Here is a 20,731-nt window from a genome sequence, read left to right as displayed (position 1 = left end):
ATGTCTTCTCTTCCATGAAGAGAAGATGACCTCAACTCCTACGCCTCCACACAATGAACGGGTGAGTTCACATTCATAGACGGGAACCCAGCACACGGGGCTCAAGATGCAGAAAACGACTGTATCTGCACTAGTCAGAATCCTGGAGGCCACACGGGCACCATCCTCAAAGATGTGGCCACCAAATGCCATGGAAGGTCACTCTTCAGCAGGTTACGCCCCACAGGACCAGTCGGGCTGTGGTTACTCTGAAGAAGAGCAGAAAATACGAAAACAAAACAAGCCCCATCCCTTAAAACAGCAGTAATGAATGATCAAAGTATGTCAGGCCCAGCAGTCAGGTGGGAAAAATAAAGCCATAGGCCTGACCCTAACTCGCAATTCGGAGTGCCTACACATGGCTCGAACCAGTAAATAACTACTAACTTCTCAAAGTGAAATTTCACCAGGTGCCAAAAGAGCAAAACAACAAACCCACCACAGTGCACAATGGGAGTCAGCATCCCGGAACTCATCCCAGCCGTGTGGACCAGGGCTAGGGAAGCAGCCCATCCCTGGCGCCCACGCCTGCCTCATCAGAACAAGCACTCCAGGGCTTCCCTGGTGGCGCAGCGGTTAAGAATCCACCTGCCAATGCAGGGGACACGGGTTCGAGCCCTGGTCCGGGAAGATCCCACGTGCCGCGGAGCAACTCAGCCCGTGCGCCACAACTACTGAGCCTGCGCTCTAGAGCCCAGGTGCCACAACTACTGAAGCCCGTGCTCCTAGAGTCCGTGCTCCGCAACAAGAGAAGCCACTGCAATGAGAAGCCCTCACACCGCAATGAAGAGGAGACCCCTCTCGCCGTAACTAGAGAAAGCCGGCAAGCAGCAGCAAAGACCCAACGCAGCCAAAAGAAAATAAATAATAAAAAAGAACAAGCACTCCAGGGAAGCCACAGACTCGATGTCCTAGCTCGATATTTCTATTGGGTGTTGAAATAAATACTACTATGGGACTTAGCTGGTGGCGCAGTGGTTAAAAATCCGCCTGCCAATGCAGGGGACACGGGTTCAAGCCCTGGTCCGGGAAGATCCCACATGGTGCGGAGCAACTAAGCCCGTGAACCACAGCTACTGAACCTGCGCTCTAGAGCCCATGGGCCACAACTACTGAGCCTGCATGCCACAACTACTGAAGCCCTCGCACCTAGAGCTCCACAATGAGAAGCCCACACACAGCGCAACAGAGTAGCCCCCCCTCAAGGCAACTAGAGAAAGCCCGTGCGCAGCAAGGAAGACCCAACGCAGCCATAAATAAACAAACAAATAAATAAAACTGCCGTCTCTCAAACCACTAAAAAAAAAAAGTTGTTAAAAAAAATTTAAAAAAAAATTACTATGTCTTTAAATGTTTTCTCACGTACCACCGGAATCATCCCACTCCATACTCTGGGACAAACACTGACCTACACTAATAAGGCTAAAGCAGGAGCAGACAGGTCACTGTCAGAGGGTCTCTGGGGAGACATAAATAAACAAGGAGATTCAGCCGCTGATAAAGCCGGCATTTCAAATTTGCAGAGAAAAACGTATTATTCAATAAACAGTGTCACAACAACTGAGTAGCCTAAATAAATGACATTGTATCCCTAAGTCTTCACATCAGAATAGATTCCTGATGGACCTGAGATTTATACACAGATACAGCACTATAAAAATACGTGAAAATAATGTGGGGATTGTTTTTAAAATCTCAGTGTGGAGGAAGACTTTCTTTAAGAAAGAAATATCACACTACACATTAAGTCTATTAACTTATTTAAGAATGATAAACTTCCTGCATGCCTCAACTAGAGAGCCCACGAGTCACAACTACTGAAGCCCACACGCTAGAGCCCACGCTCCGCAACAAGAGAAGCCACTGCAATGAGGACCCCACGCACCGCAACGAAGAGTAGTTCCTGCTCGCCGCAACCAGAGGAAGCCTGCACACAGCAACGAAGACCCAACACAGTCAAAAATAAGTTAATAAATAAATAAATTTATTTTTAAAATAAAAGATCAACAATCAAATAGAAAAATTAGCAAAAGCTATAAACAGTATATAGGGAAATAAACAAAAATATATTTTAAACATAAGAACTTCATCTTTACTCTTTTTAGGAAAAAATGCAATAAAAACACAATGACAGGCTTTTTAACCCATCTAACTGGCAAACTTTAAACCTCAGATAACACTGAGATGAAGATGGACAGCAGCCACTTTCTTACACTGATATGATCTCCTTAGAGGGCAATTTGGAAATATCTATAAAAATAGCCTTTGACCTAGCACTTCTAGAAATTTAACCTACAAATATTATTGGCACATATACAAGTATATGCACCACAGTGCTGTTTAAATTACCAAAAAAGCTGAAAACAACCTAAATGGCCATTAAAATACATGACAGCTAAATAACTTAACAGAACCCTCATTACATGGAGTATTGTACATAGCTTTTTTTTTTTTAATTTATTTTATTTATTTATTTTTGGCTGCACTGGGTCTTTGTTGCTGCACGCGGGCTTTCTCTAGTTGCAGCGAGTGGGAGCTACTCTTGGTTGCAGTGCACGGGCTTCTTACTGAGGTGGCTTCTCTTGTTGTGGAGCACGGGCTCTAGGCGCAAGGGCTTCAGTAGTTGTGGCACATGGGCTCAGTAGTTGTGGCACATGGGTTTCAGTAGTTGTGGCACGTGGGCTCTAGAGCGCAGGCTCAGTAGTTGTGGCGCACGGGCTTAGTTGCTCCGCACTATGTGGGATCTTCCTGGACCAGGGCTCAAACCCGTATCCCCTGCGTTGGCAGGCAGGTTCTTAACCACTACTCCACCAGGGAAGCCCATACACAGCTTTTTGAAAAATGCAGTAGCTGTATTTGTACTGATCTGGAACTATGCCCAGACGTAGTGCTGGAGGGAGAAGCACAGCAGTCTATTGAACGCGCTCTAGCGTGTGTTCAAACAAGAGAAGAGTGCACATCTCAGTGATTCCATGCGCAGAAAACAGCTCTGAGAGGACAGGGAAGCACCTGGGAACACAGACTCATTACAAGGATCAGGGACTGGGGGAGTGAGCAGTGGGGTGAAAGGCAGGGAGATGTTCATTTTATTTGAATCTTTATTTTCTACTGCTTGAATTATTATCCAAGTACCTGTAATACTTTCTCACTTTTTAAGAATAAGATACCAACGAAGCTACTCCAGAATGTAAGTTTTTAAAAACAGCTCAACAAAGCCAAGAATAAGTCATTAATTAAGTGGCTGGGAGGAAGAGAACAATAGGGTACCAGTAAAACGCACATTTAGATTTTCATTCTTAACAAATTTTTGGTTTCAATTTATTATAATTGAAAATAGCTTTTACCTTTTAGAGTCTACAGGCCTAGACAAGTTAGGGTTTCCCAGCCCAGTTATATACCAGTTTCATAAAGTACACTGAATCAACTGTTTTTGGAATGACTAAACCTATTGTTCCTATAGCAAACCTGTTGCTTTCAATGCTAATCTCTCACCTCCACAGCTGTGACACTAACCCTATTCATCAATATGTAAACAACAGTAAATTACAGCAAACTTCTCTATTTGATCTTTGAGCCTTCGGCACATTATCTTATCTACTCTGAAAATTAAATATGGCCAAACTTCACAAATACCATTAACAAAGTTGTTTTTTAAAGGGAGGAAAATGCTTTCTTCATGCAAATGAATTTAGTGGGAACAAAATGAAGTTTTTTAAAAAGTAAGCCACATGTAGTTTAGATTTCATTAACCATCAGAATCAAAAAAAAATTTATGGTCAAAAATTTGAGTATAGGTCAAAGTAAATGTACATAACATGACAATTTCCATAAAATCAAATGCTCAAATTGACTGCTAACCACTTATAAAAATAAGTTTAGCATGTTTATTAATACCTTGATTTTTTAAAAACTGTGAGATTTCCTTTGTTTCCAAAATATTTGGATTATTTTCCACTAGCAATTTACTCCATTTACCAATGTAAATAGAACAATCAGTTTCACATCTGTTTCAAGTTAGTATATTTTCCCACTCTCATGCACTAACACAATACTAATAGTTTTACACAATTTGAAGAATATTCAAGTAAAATACTTTGAGTTAATTAAAATGTTAAAAGTTACCAAATGTTTTATTTGTAAATAATGCACAACCTATGATCTGTGGATTTTTCCTTCTTTTATAGACCTGTAAGAAAGAACCTTTGTTCTTTGAGAAGATAAACAAAATTGATAAACCATTAGCCAGACTCATCAAGAAAAAAAAGGGAGAAAAATCAATAGAAATGAAAAAGGAGAAGTAACAGCTGACACTGCAGAAATACAAAGGATCATGAGAGATTACTGCAAGCAACTCTATGCCAATACAATGGACAACCTGGAAGAAACGGACAAATTCTTAGAAATGCACAACCTGCCAAGACTGAATCAGGAAGAAATAGAAAATATGAACAGACCAATCACAAGCATTGAAATTCAAACTGTGATTAAAAATCTTCCAACAAACAAAAGCCCAGGACCAGATGGCTTCACAGGCGAATTCTACCAAACATTTAGAGAAGAGCTAACACCTATCCTTCTCAAACTCTTCCAAAATATAGCAGAGGGAGGAACACTCCCAAACTCATTCTACGAGGCCACCATCACCCTGATACCAAAACCAGACAAGGATGTCACAAAGAAAGAAAACTACAGGCCAATATCACTGATGAACATAGATGCAAAAATCCTCAACAAAATACTAGCAAACAGAATCCAACAGCATATTAAAAGGATCATACACCATGATCAAGTGGGGTTTATTCCAGGAATGCAAGGATTCTTCAATATACACAAATCAATCAACGTGATACACCATATTAACAAATTGAAGGAGAAAAACCATATGATCATCTCAACAGATGCAGAGAAAGCTTTCGACAAAATTCAACACCCATTTATGATAAAAACCCTCCAGAAAGTAGGCATAGAGGGAACTTTCCTCAAAATAATAAAGGCCATATATGACAAACCCACAGCCAACACCGTCCTCAATGGTGAAAAACTGAAAGCATTTCCACTAAGATCAGGAACAAGACAAGGCTGCCCACTCTCACCACTCTTATTCAACACAGTTTTGGAAGTTTTAGCCACAGCAATCAGATAAGAAAAGGAAATAAAAGGAATCTAAATTGGAAAAGAAGTAAAGCTGTCACTGTTTGCAGATGACATGATACGATACACAGAGAATCCTAAAGATGCTACCAGAAAACTACTAGAGCTAATCAATGAATTTGGTAAAGTAGCAGGATACAAAATTCATGCACAGAAATCTCTGGCATTCCTATACACTAATGATGAAAAATCTGAAAGTGAAATCAAGAAAACACTCCCATTTACCACTGCAACAAAAAGAATAAAATATCTAGGAATAAACCTACCTAAGGAGACAAAAGACCTGTATGCAGAAAATTATAAGACACTGATGAAAGAAATTAAAGGTGATACAAATAGATGGAGAGATATACCATGTTCTTGAATTGGAAGAATCAACACTGTGAAAATGACTCTACTACCCAAAGCAATCTACAGATTCAATGCAATCCCTATTAAACTACCACTGGCATTTTTCACAGAACTAGAACAAAAAATTTCACAATTTGTATGGAAACACAAAAGACCCCGAATAGCCAAAGCAATCTTGAGAACAAAAAATGGAGCTGGAGGAATCAGGCTCCCTGACTTCAGACTATACTACAAAGCTACAGTAATCAAGACAGTATGTTACTGGCACAAAAACAGAAAGATCAATGGAACAGGATAGAAAGCCCAGAGATAAACCCACACACATATGGTCACCTTATCTTTGATAAAGGAGGCAGGAATGTACAGTGGAGAAAGGACAGCCTCTTCAATAAGTGGTGCTGGGAAAACTGGACAGGAACATGTAAAAGTATGAGATTAGATCACTCCCTAACACCATACACAAAAATAAGCTCAAAATGGATTAAAGACCTAAATGTAAGGCCAGAAACTATCAAACTCTTAGAGGAAAACATAGGCAGAACACTCTATGACATAAATCACAGCAAGATTCTTTTCGACCCACCTCCTAGAGAAATGGAAATAAAAATAAACAAATGGGACCTAATGAAACTTAAAAGCTTTTGCACAGCAAAGGAAACCATAAACAAGACCAAAAGACAACCTCAGAATGGGAGAAAATATTTGCAAATGAAGCAACTGACAAAGGATTAATCTCCAAAATTTATAAGCAGCTCATGCAGCTCAATAACAAAAAAACAAACAACCCAATCCAAAAATGGGCAGAAGACCTAAACAGACATTTCCCCAAAGAAGATATACAGACTGCCAACAAACATATGAAAGAATGCTCAACATCATTAATCATTAGAGAAATGCAAATCAAAACTACAATGATATCATCTCACACCAGTCAGAATGGCCATCATCAAAAAATCTAGAAACAATAAATGCTGGAGGGGGTGTGGAGAAAAGGTAACACTCTTGCACTGCTGGTGGGAATATGAATTGGTACAGCCACTATGGAGAACCGTATGGAGGTTCCTTAAAAAACTACAAATAGAACTACCATATGACCCAGCAATCCCACTACTGGGCATATACCCTGAGAAAACCGTAATTCAAAAAGAGTCATGTACCAAAATGTTCATTGCAGCTCTATTTACAATAGCCAGGAGATGGAAACAACCTAAGTGTCCATCATCGGATGAATGGATAAAGAAGATGTGGCACATATATACAATGGAATATTACTCAGCCATAAAAAAACGAAATTGAGCTATTTGTAATGAGGTGGATGGACATAGAGTCTGTCATACAGAGTGAAGTAAGTCAGAAAGAGAAAGACAAATACCGTATGCTAACACATATATATGGAATTTAAGAAAAAAAAAATGTCATGAAGAACCTAGGGGTAAGACAGGAATAGAGACACAGACCTACTAGAGAATGGACTTGAGGATATGGGGAGGGGGAAGGGTAAGCTGTGACAGAGCGAGAGAGTGGCATGGACATATATACACTACCAAACGTAAAATAGATAGCTAGTGGGAAGCAGCTACATAGCACAGGGAAATCAGCTCGGTGCTTTGTGACCACCGAGAGGGGCGGGATAGGGAGGGTGGGAGGGAGGGAGACGCAAGAAGGAAGAGATATGGGAACATATGTATATGTAAAACTGATTCACTTTGTTATAAAGCAGAAACTAACACACCATTGTAAAGCAATTATACTCCAATAAAGATGTTTAAAAAAAAGAAAGAAACTTTAAGAAAATATAACAGCAACCAACTTCACATACATGCAAATATTTAAAAGTGCATCAAAATACAGTAATAAGTTACTAAAAATCATATTTATAAAACAATGTACAATATGATTCCCAATTCAAACACTATATAGAAAAAAGACTAGAACAAGATTTATACACATATTAACACGTTTAAAGAGCATAAAATGTGAAAAGAGCTCATTTAAAAACCAAAGGACTTCCCTGGTGGCGCAGTGGTTAAGAATCCGCCTGCCAATGCAGGGGACACGGGCTCGAGCCCTGGTCTGGGAAGATCCCACATGCTGCGGAGCAACTAAGCCCGTGCGCCACAACTACTGAGCCTGCGCTCTAGAGCCCGTGAGCCACAACTACTGAGCCCGCATGCTGCAACTACTGAAGCCCACGTGCCTAGAGCCCGTGCTCTGCAACAAGAGAAGCCACCGCAAGGAGAAGCCCGTGCACCATCATGAAGAGTAGCTCCTGCTCAACACAACTAGAGAAAGCCCATGCGCAGCAATGAAGACCCAATACAGCCAATAAATAAATTTATTTATTAAAATAATAATAAAGTACCAAAATAAAATGTAATCGTTTATATCTCATTACAATAAATTCCAAAAAACCTTCTTTTCTTTTTTTTTTAAAGACCTTCTTTTCCTACACCAAAACTGTGTATTAATTATGGCACTGTTTTACTAGCAAAACCCTGGAAACAACCTGCACATATACATCTATCAATAGGAAAGTGGTTCTATGATACAAACCATTCAGTGGAATATTATGCATCCATGAAGAGAAACTACATCTAAAGGTGCTGGTGTGGAATCGTCACTAAGACACAGTGCTGAGGAGAACAGTAGCTCTCACTATTATTTAAAAAGCTAGGGGCACATGTTTATTTATATTTAATCTAGTTTTGAAAAGATTGAGGAACTGGTAAGAATGAGGACGTCTGGAGTCTCAGTGAGAGGAAGACTTCATTATATGCCCTTTAGAAGAGTCTCAGTTTTTATAACTTTTTCAATTAAAAAAAAGGTAACTTTTTTTAAAGGCCACTGACTGGAGATTAGAAATGGAAACGTTATTAGACCAAGGAAGATTAGTGATAATCTAACTTTCTCATTATCAAGAATTATGACTTTCCCATTACAAGATGTGGAAACAAGAAGCCCAGAAGAGATGAATAAGTTGCAGACAACTGGTTAGGAAGATAAGCATTTTTTCAAGCCCACATTTTACTTTTTACATTTCACCTTTCACAGTAAAGATGTGCTATGAACTGTGCTGCTTGCCAACACACTAGAGTTTACTAATGTTCCTAAAAAAGTTAAAGAGAGCACTAAAGCTGCATATCATAAGAAACATTAATTCAAAAAGACATAGGATTGTTAAAGCCATCCTTTCACTGCCTGCAGGACATGGTCCTCAACTTGCCAAGCAGTTAAGGGAGAGCTTAAGCAAAGCGAGAAGCAACACAAGACGTGCAGGCTACACAACATCCAACATCCACACCAGGGTTCACATACTGCACTAAACGATCTGGGATCTCTGAGCCCTGATTTCTTCCTCTACGGGATGCCACACCTCCGCCTCACAGAGAAGGAGTCAAGAAGAGGTGAGAGCACACAACAAGCAGGAGGACAAACCTTGAGGGGTGCAGTGTAGGTAACTAACAAATAAGGAGAGAAAACAGAAACACCCTGGAGAGAAAGTGCCCTCGGAGGCTCCCTGCAACTGCACAGATGCTAAGGCAGCACTTAACTGCTAAGACCAGGGAATGGAAATTGATATAATTTCTTCTAGAGAACAAAACATATCAGAAGCCTATGTGCACACTGACCAAGCAATTCAGCTTCTTTCTGCAATGTATCCTAAAAAATAATTATAATCATTGGCTATAAAGATGTTGTTCACAGCAAAATAGAAACAACCTAAATGTCCAAAAGTAAAGGATGAACATGTATATACTTCATCATACACAGCTCATACAAAGAACATGCATGGTAATTTTAAAAAGAAAACGAAATTTTAATTTTAGAAAATAGACTGAACGATTGGATCCTCAGCTTTGGAATAACCTAAAGTTTATATAAATGTCTTATGGTCAGTACACAGGATACAGTCACAGCTAGAGCAAATGAAACCTCAAAACCAGTACAAAAGGTCTGAGGTCCTCCGACAAGCCCTGCTTTTCTAATGAGCTCTGCTCTGCTCACGGCCTCTCAGTCAGTACTACTGTCTGCGCACACTGCCACGCCTGCTGGCTGGCCACGCACTGGTCCCAGCAGCACCTCTCCCTTGCGTGCCCCTCTTCCTCTGTTTCTGTAAACGCTGGCGTCCCTCGGAGTTTTGTCCTGAGCCCACGTCTTCTCAGCAGAACATTTTCCAGAGCATCTCACAACTTCAACTGTTACCTACTGATGGACCAACGGACTCCCAGTCTCTACCTGAAGCTCCGGACTAGCACCCCACCTGCCTACTGAGCAAACCCAAGCATTTTACATTGAACACATCCCTAGGAACTCAGCATCGTGTCAGATTATGGGGTCACTGTCCACCCCTGTCACCCAAGACTGACACCTGACGTGATGCTTGTCCCCCAGAGCTCATCAATGCTGGCTCCTCGACAGCCCTGAACCCCTCCACTCAGTTCCTGCTGCCTGCTTCAGGCCCTCACTACTCCTCTGCACAACTACAGCTGCCTGTCTCTCGCCTGGTGTCCAGCCCCTGCACTGCCCCACAATCGTCCCTCTAAAACCTGAGTTTGCTCAGGGTCACTTCACTGCTTCAAAAGCCGTCAGTGGCTCCCAAGGTGCCCCTTTATGACCTGGCCCCTGACTGCCCGTCTCCCCAGCCTTCTCTTGGCCCACCCCCACTCCACCCAGCTGCAGTCTGTAGGTGGCTGCCACCTCTCCAGGGTGGACACCTCTGTCCGTGCGGATCCTCCTAACTGGTGGCAACAGCGTTCCACCTGTAAGCAGTGCTAAGAAGCTCAGTCCAGCACTCAAGAGCCGAGGGCGCTGACATTATGCTGCCCGCCCGGGGCCCTGGAAAAGGAGGAAAACAGGCTTCCTCCCTCCGTTCCGGCACAAGGCGCCCCGAGCAGCTCTCAGATGGCCAGAAATTTACTTCGATGCTCTCCTACTTCACTCCCTCTCTCCAATGGCCTGATGCATCTACCTCCTGCCCTATGGCTGTCAAAGCGACAAGCCAAACACTTTCATTCCCATGTTACTTACTCCCCTGTATATTCCCCCCTTTTCTCCAAGGGTGGTTGGATTAAAAAGGTAAATGATCTAAGTGAATTCAAATGGCTGCAAATAAATGGCAGCCTCTCAGGATTCTGAGGCTTTTTTGAGGAAGATGCTTAACTCAAATAAACTGCCTAACAGATAACATTTCAGGTAAGACCGTGCAGGAACGCAAGAGCTTAACAGCTCACAGGAAAGGCCAGCTCGCAGTCAGGCAGCCTCGCCTGGGAGAAGGGAATTTTAAGTCAGTTCTCTATTTCACCAGTTTTCTAAGCTGTTCCTAGTTTACCAACTTCTTTCCTTGCTACATTTCCAAACTGGTGGAGTTTGATTCCTCTCACCTTGAGTGTGGACTGGATTGACAAATAAAATAGGACAAAAGTGACAACGTATGACTTTCAGGACTCCTTCGTAACAGGCTTTGCCTCGTTCTCCCTGCTCTCCTGCGTCACTGGCTCCGGGGAAGCCAGCTGCCAGGTCAGGAGGACACTCAAGCAGCCCTAAGGTGATGTCCGAGTGGCAGGAGCTGACACCTCCCGCCAGGACCCATCACTGGCCTCCAGGCACAGGCATGAGCCAGTCCCACAGTGGCTCCCCCAGCACCGGGCAAGGCTTCCGATGCCTGAGCCTCCAGAGACCCCAGGCCAGAACCACCCTGCACGCCGTTGTCGGATGCCTGCCCCACAGAGCGGAGTGAGAGGACAAAACTGTGCTGCTTAAGCCACTAGATGCACAGAGAACTAGACCTCTGTTCATCGGAAATTAAGACACTGGTAAAGCAGAGATCATGACCGTTCAGATTAACATAATTTAAATGCAGACTGCTGTTTTGCAATCTACTTATTTCCACTAACAATGACACAGTTTAATACATAGAATGAGTAGACATCAATAAATGATAAATAGTAACAAATATAGATCATGACCACTTTAAACAGTTGTATAGTACCCCACCGCACTGCTATACCATTTAACAAATTTCCTATTGTTAGACATTTAGATTGTTTTGAATTTTTCAATACTACAAGTAATGCCACAAACATCATCTTTTCTATCTCATGCATCTATCCCATGCACCTGTCAAATTAGTTTCTTAGAATAAATTTCTAAAAGTAGACTTACTGGATTTAGAGGGGTCATACCCGTTGACGACTCCTGATGCGTGCTGTTAAACCATCCCCCAGGTAGGTTGTGCTGATTTACGTTGCCACCCACACCCCCCAGCAGGCGTCTCCAACTTTAACTTGGTCACCACTGAAGGTGATGGGCTCCGGAGACACTCGGCCAGAAGGAAGCTCCTGCCCCTGCCTTCACGCTCACAAGCGCCATAGGCAACAGAAGGCGTGACGAGGCCGCGGCCGGAGAACAAGGACACAGCGGAATGAAATAAGGGTCATGGTCAAAGAATAAAATGCTTAACTTCCAAACTCCTACTAGATGCCCGCATTCTTTAAAGTTATAAGATCGAAGGGGAAGAGACAGAGGAAAACTCTTCACTGCTTTTGCAATAACCTCTTTTGAGGGCTCTTCTACAGTCCTATGAGGTGACCTGTTTACTACCTTAGCTAAGAGACCTAGTTGACAACTAACTCTGTAACTCAAGAAAATCAGCACACGCGGGAGTGTGCAAAGCCAGACAGGACTAGGGAAGGCAAGCCAGGTAGGTGCCTGAGCACAAAATTTAAGGAGGCACTCACCTCAGGGCCATGAACCCGAGTGCCACCTTAAGCAACCTGCACCTATGCATCTCGAGTCAGAGCCTCCTTAAATTTTGTGCCCTACCTGCCTTGCTTGCCTCACCCTAGACCCTGATTAGAAGTCCAAAGAGAATTAGACAAAGTCTCAGCCCTTCCATTCTGCTTGGTTTCCCTAGGAACCAGATCAAGAATTCCTGACCTTATATGCTACAGAGAACTACAGTGTTCTGGTCCCGTATGTGAAGAGGATGGAAAATCATATTCAAGAGAACAGATGTGGGGCTGCTAGATAAAACAGGAAGGTAATGACACCAGTTCTGACAGTAAATCTTAAAATCTGATTTTGGAAAATGTTTCTACTTTACTTCATGTCAGACGTGTAAAAAACAGTTTATGTTCCACTGCAACATACGCAGAGTAGTATGACAACATGTATATTACTTCATGTCAGACGTGTAAAAAACAGTTTATGTTCCACTGCAACATACGCAGAGTCGTATGACAACATGTATACCAACTGCCAGCTCTTCAAAACGGAACAGCATGGACTTTTCTTCAGGTTAAGATATTTTAGGTAAGACCTCCAATTACACAATAGAGGGCAGTTACATAAAACTAACCAGTCAGAGTGCTTACAATCCTAAGAGTATTCTAAACTTACCGAAAGGGGAAATTAAAATTACAGTAGCTGGTTTCGGTAGGCTCTACAGTGAAACTCGTTCTGCGAGGCCAGCAGTACCCTAATACAAAACCCAGAAAAAGACACCACGAGAAATAAAAGCTACTCTCTCCGGAACACAGATGCAAAAATCCCTAAACAAAATACTACCAAATTGAATGCAACAACGTATAAAAATAATTATACATCATAACCACGTGGGATTTATGCTAGGTATGCAGGGCTGGTTCAGCATTCAAAAAACACTTGATGTAATCCATCACATCAACAGACTAAGGAAAAGTATATGATCACACAGTAAAAAGCATCTGACAAAATCCAACACCCAGGTAATTCCCTGGCAGTCTAGTGGTTAGGGCTCCGTGCTTCCACTGCAGGGAGCACAGTTTCGATCCCTGGTTGGGGAACTAAGATCCCACATGCCACACCGTGTGGCCAAAAAAGAAAATAAAAATTTAAAAATTAAAAGTAAATTAAAGAAACCCAACACCCATTCACGACAAAAATTCTCAACACACTAGAAATAGATAGGAACTTCCTCAACTTGATAAAGAACCACCACAAAATACCTACAGCTAACATCATACTTAAGGGTGAGAAACTAGAAACTTTCCCACTAAGATCAGGAACAAAGCAAGGATATCTTCTCTTACCACTCCTTTTTGACATCATTCGCTCTAGCTAATGCAATAAAGCAAGAAAAGGAAACAAAAGCTATACAGATTGGGAAGAAAGAAAAAAAACTGTCTTTGGTCACAGATGACATGATCGTCTCTGTAGAAAATCCCAAAGAATTAACAAAAAACTCCTGGAACTAATAAGTGATTATAGCAACACTGCAGGATACAAGATTAACATACAAAAGTCAACTGCTGTTCCATATTCCATCAATGAACAACTGGAATTTGAAATTTAAAAAATAATAATAATAATAAATAAATAACATTTCCACTATGGAAACAATATGAAGGTTCCTCAAAAAATTAAAAATAGAACTACCTTATGGTCCAGCAATCCCACTTCTTGGTAGCTATACAACAGAAATGAAAACAGGTATTGAAAAGATATCTGCACCACTATATTCACTGCAGCATTATTCAAAACAATAAAGATACGAAGACCTAAGTGGTCATCAAACAGACGAGCAGATAAAGACGTGGTGCATTCACACAACAGAATGTTATTCAGCCAAGAGAAAGAAGGAAATTCTACCATGTGTAGAAATACGGATGGACCTTGAGAGCTTTCAGCTAAGTGACATAAGCCACAGGAAGACAAATCCTGTAGGCATCACTTATACATGGAATATTAAAAAAAACGAAAACAAGTCGAAGTCAAAAAAGAGAGTAGAAAAGTAGCTGCCAGGGGCTGGGTGGACAGGGGTGAGGGAAGTAGGGAGGTATCGGTAAAAGGTAAATACAAAACAAAACTGCCTTCCTGTAAACCAACAATGAACATTTGGAACTGGAAATTAAATACACAGTATTGTTTATATTAGCACCCCCCGAAAAAGAAATACTTCGGTCTATATAAGGCAAATTACAATAGTCTGATGAATAAAATCAAAGAACTGCACAAATGGAGAGACATTCCATGTTGAATAGGAAGACTCAATACTGTCAAGATCAATTCTTCCTAACTTTTTGATCTACAGATTCAACACATTCCCAATCAAAATCCCAATAAGTTTGTACAACACAGAGAACATACCCAATATTTTAATAACAACTATGAGTATGACCTTTAAAAACTGTGAATTACTATTGTACACCTGTAACTTATGTAATATTGTACCATCAACTATATTTCAATAAAAACAAATGCAACAAATACACCTAAAATACAGTGGCTTAAAAATATATATAATACACACACATATATATATAAAAGTTATTTTGTGAATATCAACAAACTGCCTCTAAGGTTGATATGGAAAGGCAAAAGATCCAAAAAAGCCAACACAATGCTGAAGAAAAATGTGAACAAAGTCGGAAGACTGACACTAGCTGACTTTGACACTTACCATAAAGCCCCGGAAATCAAGACAGTATGGCACTGGCAAAAACAAAGCAAAACAAAACAATCCAGAACAGAAAAATAGATGAACGGACCAGAATAGCAAGAAACAGACATACAAAAATACAGCCAACTGATCTTTGGACAAAGGAGCAAAGGCAATTCAATGAAGAAAGGACAGCTTTTCAACAAATATGTTGGAACAACTGGATATCCACAGGCCAAAACAGAAAGAAAAAATAAATCTAGACACAGACCTTAACACCTTTCACAAAAAATTAACCCAAAATGGATCACAGACCTAAATGTAAAACACAAAACTATAATACTACTAGAAGTTAACACAGGAGAAAAACCAGGTGACACTGTGTTTGGCAATGCCTCTTTAGATACGACATAAGAAGCACAATTCATGAAAGAAAAAAACTGGTAAAACTGGACTTCATTAGAATTAAAAACTTCTGCTCTGCAAAAGACTGTTAAGAGAATGAAAAGACAAGCTCAAAACTGGGAGAAGATACATGCGAAAGGCCTCTCTGAAAAGAGTTTATGTCTGCAAAATATGTACAAATACACTGAAAATGTGTATAAGGAACTGCTAAGACTCACCAGTAAGAAAACAAACAACCCAGTTAAAAAATGGGGTAAAGACCTGAACAGACATCTTAACAAAGATACGCAGATGGTAAATAAGCACATGTGAAAAGATGCTCCACATCACATGTCAACAGGGAAATGCAACTTAAAACAATGAGATACCACTACCTACCTATTGGAATGGCCAAAATTTAAACAATGACAACACCAAATGCTGGCGAGGATGTGGAGCAACAGGAACTCTCAGTGCTGGTGGGAACGCAAAACAGTGCAGCCACTTTGGAAGACAGTTTGGCAGTTAATTACAAAACTAAACATAACCTTACCATATGATCGCGCTCCTTGATATTTACAAAAAGGAGCTGAAAACTATGTCCACACACAAAACCTGCATGTGGATGTTTACGGCAGCTTTATTCATAATTGATAAAACTTGGAAGCAACCAAGATGTCTTTCAGCAGGTGAAGGGACAAATAAACTGTGGTACATCCAGACAATGGAACAGTATTCAGCAATTTAGAGTGGGGGGTGGGGGGAAGAGCCATCAGGCCAGGAAAGACCTGGAACAACCTTAAAAGCATATTCCTAAGTTAAAGAAGCCAGTCTCAAAAGATCAAAACTCACAGAACGTACAACACCTGGATTGAACCCTGATATAAACTGACTTAATAATAAGGTATCAATATTGGTCTATCAATTGTAACAAACGTACCACATTATGGCAAGATGGATATAATAGAGAAAACAATGTGCTAGGAAGATGGAGTGAGAACTCTCTGTACTTTCCCATCAGTTTTTTCTGTTAAGACTAAAACTGCTCTACAAAAATAGTCTGTTAATAAAAAATAGGATAAAAAAACAAGCTAGCAAGCTACGAAAAGGCATGGAGGAACCTTAAATGTATGCTGCTAAGTGAAAGAAGCAAATCTGAAGAGGCCACATACCGTATGATTCCAACTACATGACATTCTAGAAAGGCAAAACTATGGAGACAGTAAAAAGATCAGTGATGGCCAGAGACTGGGGGCAGGAGGGCGGCGGTGTGTGAGGGATAAGGGAGAAGATGAATAGGTAAAGCACAGTGGATTTTTAGGGCAACAAACTATTCTCTATGATGCTGTAATGGCAGATACATGTCATTATACATTTGTCAAAACCCACTTAAGGCACAACACAAAGAATGAATCTTAATGTATTGCTATTGGTTCATCAACATAACAAATGAACCACATTAAGGCAAGATGCTAATAACAGTGGATTTCTATACTTGTAATCAAATTACCATTAAGATATTCTTCTATGCACTACCAAGAATAGAAAAAAATACTGCCAATAAACTATCATGCCACCATGTATCCTGACTTCAGAAATATTAAAAAGTGGAAACCTATGTGACTTAGTATATACCTACCCAATCCAGTATATACCTACTCAATGTATACCCTTCCACCCACCTGGAATACCCTTGCTTCCCAGCTCACTAATTCCACGCATCCTTCGAGACTAAGCCCCAACCAACTCTATTCTTTCCTGAATCTGCCCAAGGGAAACCCAGAATGTGGTAATTGCTCTCTCTATTGTTATTTAATGTTTAACTGTATAAGTCTTATCTCCCCAACAAGATTACAATGAGGGCATGAACTTTTCCTTACAATGTTTCAGATCCTTCAAAGAACCTTTACAAATAAACATTTTAAATATTCATTTAATTTTGGGGGGGGGGGGAAGATGAATTTATCCAAAAAGTAGCAACTATTCAGTTTCCACTAAACTTAAGAAGGGAAAATTTCAAACAATAATTTAAGACATGGGGGAAAGATCATTTTAAGTTTTTGTTTTTTAAATGAGCCAAAGGACTTATGTTGCAGCCAAAGAGAATTAAGGAAAATAAGCATATGTGGGTGCGCAACATCATTAGTTGTTAGGAAACAAAATTAAAACTACAATGAAACTACATACCCCCCAGAGCTGCCAAATTAAAATGACTGACAACGCTAAGTGTTGGCAAGGAAGTGGAGCCACTGAAACGCTCAGAACGAGGCAGAGTGCACTGGAGCTAAACCCACGTGCAATGTGTGAGCAGCACGTGAGAGCATGTGTCCACCCAGAGACACATACAACAAACACGGATCAACTGTGCTATGTACGTTCAGACAATGCAACCAGAGTAAGACGATGGATCCCACCTCTCAGACCAAATGCTGAGCCACAGAGGCCAGTCCAAAAAGGGTGGCCTCTACGCACAAGAAGTTCAACAGGCAGAACTGATCTGTGGTAATAAAGGTCGGAATAGTAGTTACCTTTGGGTAGGAGGGCTTAGAATGGAAGGGTGCAGATGGGGGCCTCTGGAATGCTGGGCATGTTATTTGATGGGAGTGGTGGGCTGTAAAAATCCTTCCAGCCGAACCTACAGTTAATTCCCTGCCCAGATTCCGGTACCAGGCCAATGCATCCACCCCCCAGCCACTGCAGAGTGACTGCGGTGGGCTCCTTACTGCCACCCTCTCTGGAGAATTACACTCCCACCCACCCCAGGGGCAGCCTGCAGACAACGACTAAATGACACGGGGATACAAAATGCCAGCCCCCCCACCTCAAGACGGGACAACTCTGTGATGCCAGCCACGCTCCAGAGTTGTCGGTGGGATCCGGCTAAAGATAAACTCCAACAAGAAAACCCCTTGTCCCCTGCCCTCTCCTCTTCCCTCCTCAATTTCACCTGCACAAGGATTTCCTCCTCAGGCTTCTAAGGGACATGGCCTAAGACACAGACACTTAATGTCTGTGACCCTGACTGTATGTTAAGTCTAAACCTCAATGAAAAGGGGGGTAAAAAGGGGAAAAAAATTGTTTCGCACAGCTGAAAAGCAAGACGTGCAATCTCCCCTTGAGATTCTGATCAACAGATAACTATTTTCCTTAAAGAAGAGATGTGTTACTTGGTGAGAAAACAGGATCAACACCCTAGCAGGACCTGCCAGGGCACTCCTGTCTGTAACAGAAGTCACAAAGTCCTAGGTAAGTGAGGTGACATGGATTCTAAGGTGGTGACCTGCCCCCAGCTTGCTCTGTGGCTGTGCTATCACTCAACAGCTCTTCATCCCACCTGTAAACTAGATCTGGCCCAGAGGTTCTTCCAATGGCATAAGTCCTTTGATCTCACTTGGAATTTTCATGAATACCCAAGCCACTGAATGTGACCCACGCCAGCCCTGCACGACACCTACACAGCACCTAGTCTAGCACCTAGTTCTGCAGCCTCCAACCAATCACCATCATGCAAAACCCAAAGCTTGTAAGTTATCAGCACACTTCCTGCCCCAATCCCTGCTGGGTTCCCCTCCTCGACCCTCAGAAACCATCATGCACATACCCCCATAGTACAATTTAAAGCGGATATTCGTACGTGGACTCGAGCATCTGCTCAGTCATGTGCCAACCCCGTCGTTAAGTGTAACATACAGAATACACTAATACAGAAGAATAGACGAACCACTGAAAGAACACTTTAGAAAATTATTTAGTAAACAATCTGCTAATTATACTCACTTGAACTTTTCCAACACTCTAAGCAAGGGCGATCCCACTTTATTTTTAGTCTGATAAAACTAAAACAGGCAGGGAAGGGATCCAGTGGAGAAGTGGTAAAAAGCAAGCAAATAAATGAAGCAACACTGACGCCGAACTACTTGTCAGCAATTCCACCGAATCAGTATATGCCTGTCATCAGAGAGGATAGCACAGTAACTAGTTTGTACGCCCTTATTCTACACTGTTATCCTAAGAATAATCATACGACCAGTTGTAACAGAAAAAAAGTGCTAGAGTCTCTCCAGAAGTGTTTCCAAAAGGCTGGTAAAGGACGACTTTCATGGCCTTGGATTCAAACACGTGGCCTATGATGAGTTCCGCCTCAACTTCAGAGACTGTTGTTATGAACAAATACATTCTAATTACTTTCTACAACAGACAAGACCCCCACGTAGTACTCTAAAAGCAATCACCATCAGTCAAGTGTGATAAAGTATCTAAAGTTCATTTCTGAAAGAAACACTGCGTCCTTTGCCCCGAGTTTTTCACTACCTAAGTATAAAAGGCCGTCCACCCTCAGCATCCTTGCAGCTTCCGGGCGATTCCGGTCCACAAAGCCCTTTTTCCCCCATCAGCTTTCCTTCCAGACCCGCTGTGAGCCGTAGGAGCAGGTGACCCCGCAGCCCGCCCCCTCGCGCGTCCCTCCGCCGGGATGGACCCCTCCCGGACCCGAGCCGGCCCCCAGCCCGCCGTCCCGCCCGGAGTCCGCGGCTGGCCCCGCCCAGTCCCGCGGCACTGCCGCACGCAGGCCGCTCTTACCTTCCGGCTCGCGCCTCCCAGGGACACCTTGGGCCTGGTTTTGAAATCCCCTTCAAAACTAAACATCTTTACAGCCTATCCCATCTGGGAGGGCCCGACACTGAGAGCGCGGGCGGGCCCCGGGGGAGGGTCCCCGGCGGGGACAGCGACCGGGGGAGGTCCCGGCGGGAGGGGAGCGGCGAGGACGAGGCCGCGCCAGGAAGTGACCCCGAGCCCGCGCCCGCCGGCGCTCTGCCGCCCGGACTGCCCTGTGGGGGGAGGGGCGGCGACACTGGGGGCAGCCCTCGGCCACCTCCCCCCTCATCCACGCCTCCCCGCCGCTCCGGCCGAGCCCGAGCGCCGGCAGGGCCGCTGACCCCGCACTTGCACCCGGAGCAGCTGCCGGGAGGAAAAATGGCCGCCGCCGCCGCCGCCGCTGCCGTGCGCCGCCCCGCCGGCGTGCGCGCGCCCGACACCGACGCCGCGGCGCTGCTCCCGGCGCCCCGCCCGCGTGCGCGCGCCCGCATCGACGGCGCGTCGGAGCGTGGGAAGAAGCGGCGGTGCCAGGCTCTGCGGCGGGAGGGATGAGGGGCGGGGCCGGGGCGCGTAGGTGCGGCGCAGGTGCCGGGGAGGGGGGGGCCGCAGGTGCCGCGGGGGCGCTGGTGCCCGGGGAGGGGGCGCGCGGAGGGGCAGGCGCGCGTGCGCGTCCCGAGTGGTGTGGATGAATCCCGTATTCACAGTGCGCCGAGGGCGGCTGCAGGGCTCGGTGGGCGCCTGCGCGCCGGTGCGACTAGGATGTTGTTTGTGCACTTTTCTGGGAAGCGGGCTCCA

General features: G+C 43.2%; 1 protein-coding gene across 3 annotated transcripts in view; it reads right to left on the bottom strand.

Annotated features, from left to right (window-relative positions):
• UBE3C (ubiquitin protein ligase E3C) overlaps positions 1 to 20,336 on the bottom strand; it is a 121,292-nt gene extending 100,956 nt beyond the window's left edge. For all 3 annotated transcript variants that reach the window (XM_082845907.1, XM_082845908.1, XM_082845909.1), the window contains exon 1: positions 19,922 to 20,336. In XM_082845907.1, coding sequence (XP_082702033.1) covers positions 19,922 to 19,987 — 66 coding nt within the window. In that variant the 5' untranslated portion in view covers positions 19,988 to 20,336. The remainder of the gene's footprint in view (positions 1 to 19,921) is intronic.
• Between the last annotated feature and the right edge of the window lie 395 nt (positions 20,337 to 20,731).

The sequence above is a fragment of the Leucopleurus acutus genome (genome assembly GCF_964270905.1).
Source record: "Leucopleurus acutus genome assembly, chromosome: 9".
In the NCBI taxonomy this organism is placed as follows: domain Eukaryota; kingdom Metazoa; phylum Chordata; class Mammalia; order Artiodactyla; family Delphinidae; genus Leucopleurus; species Leucopleurus acutus.
This window is presented reverse-complemented; position numbering and strand designations above follow the sequence as displayed.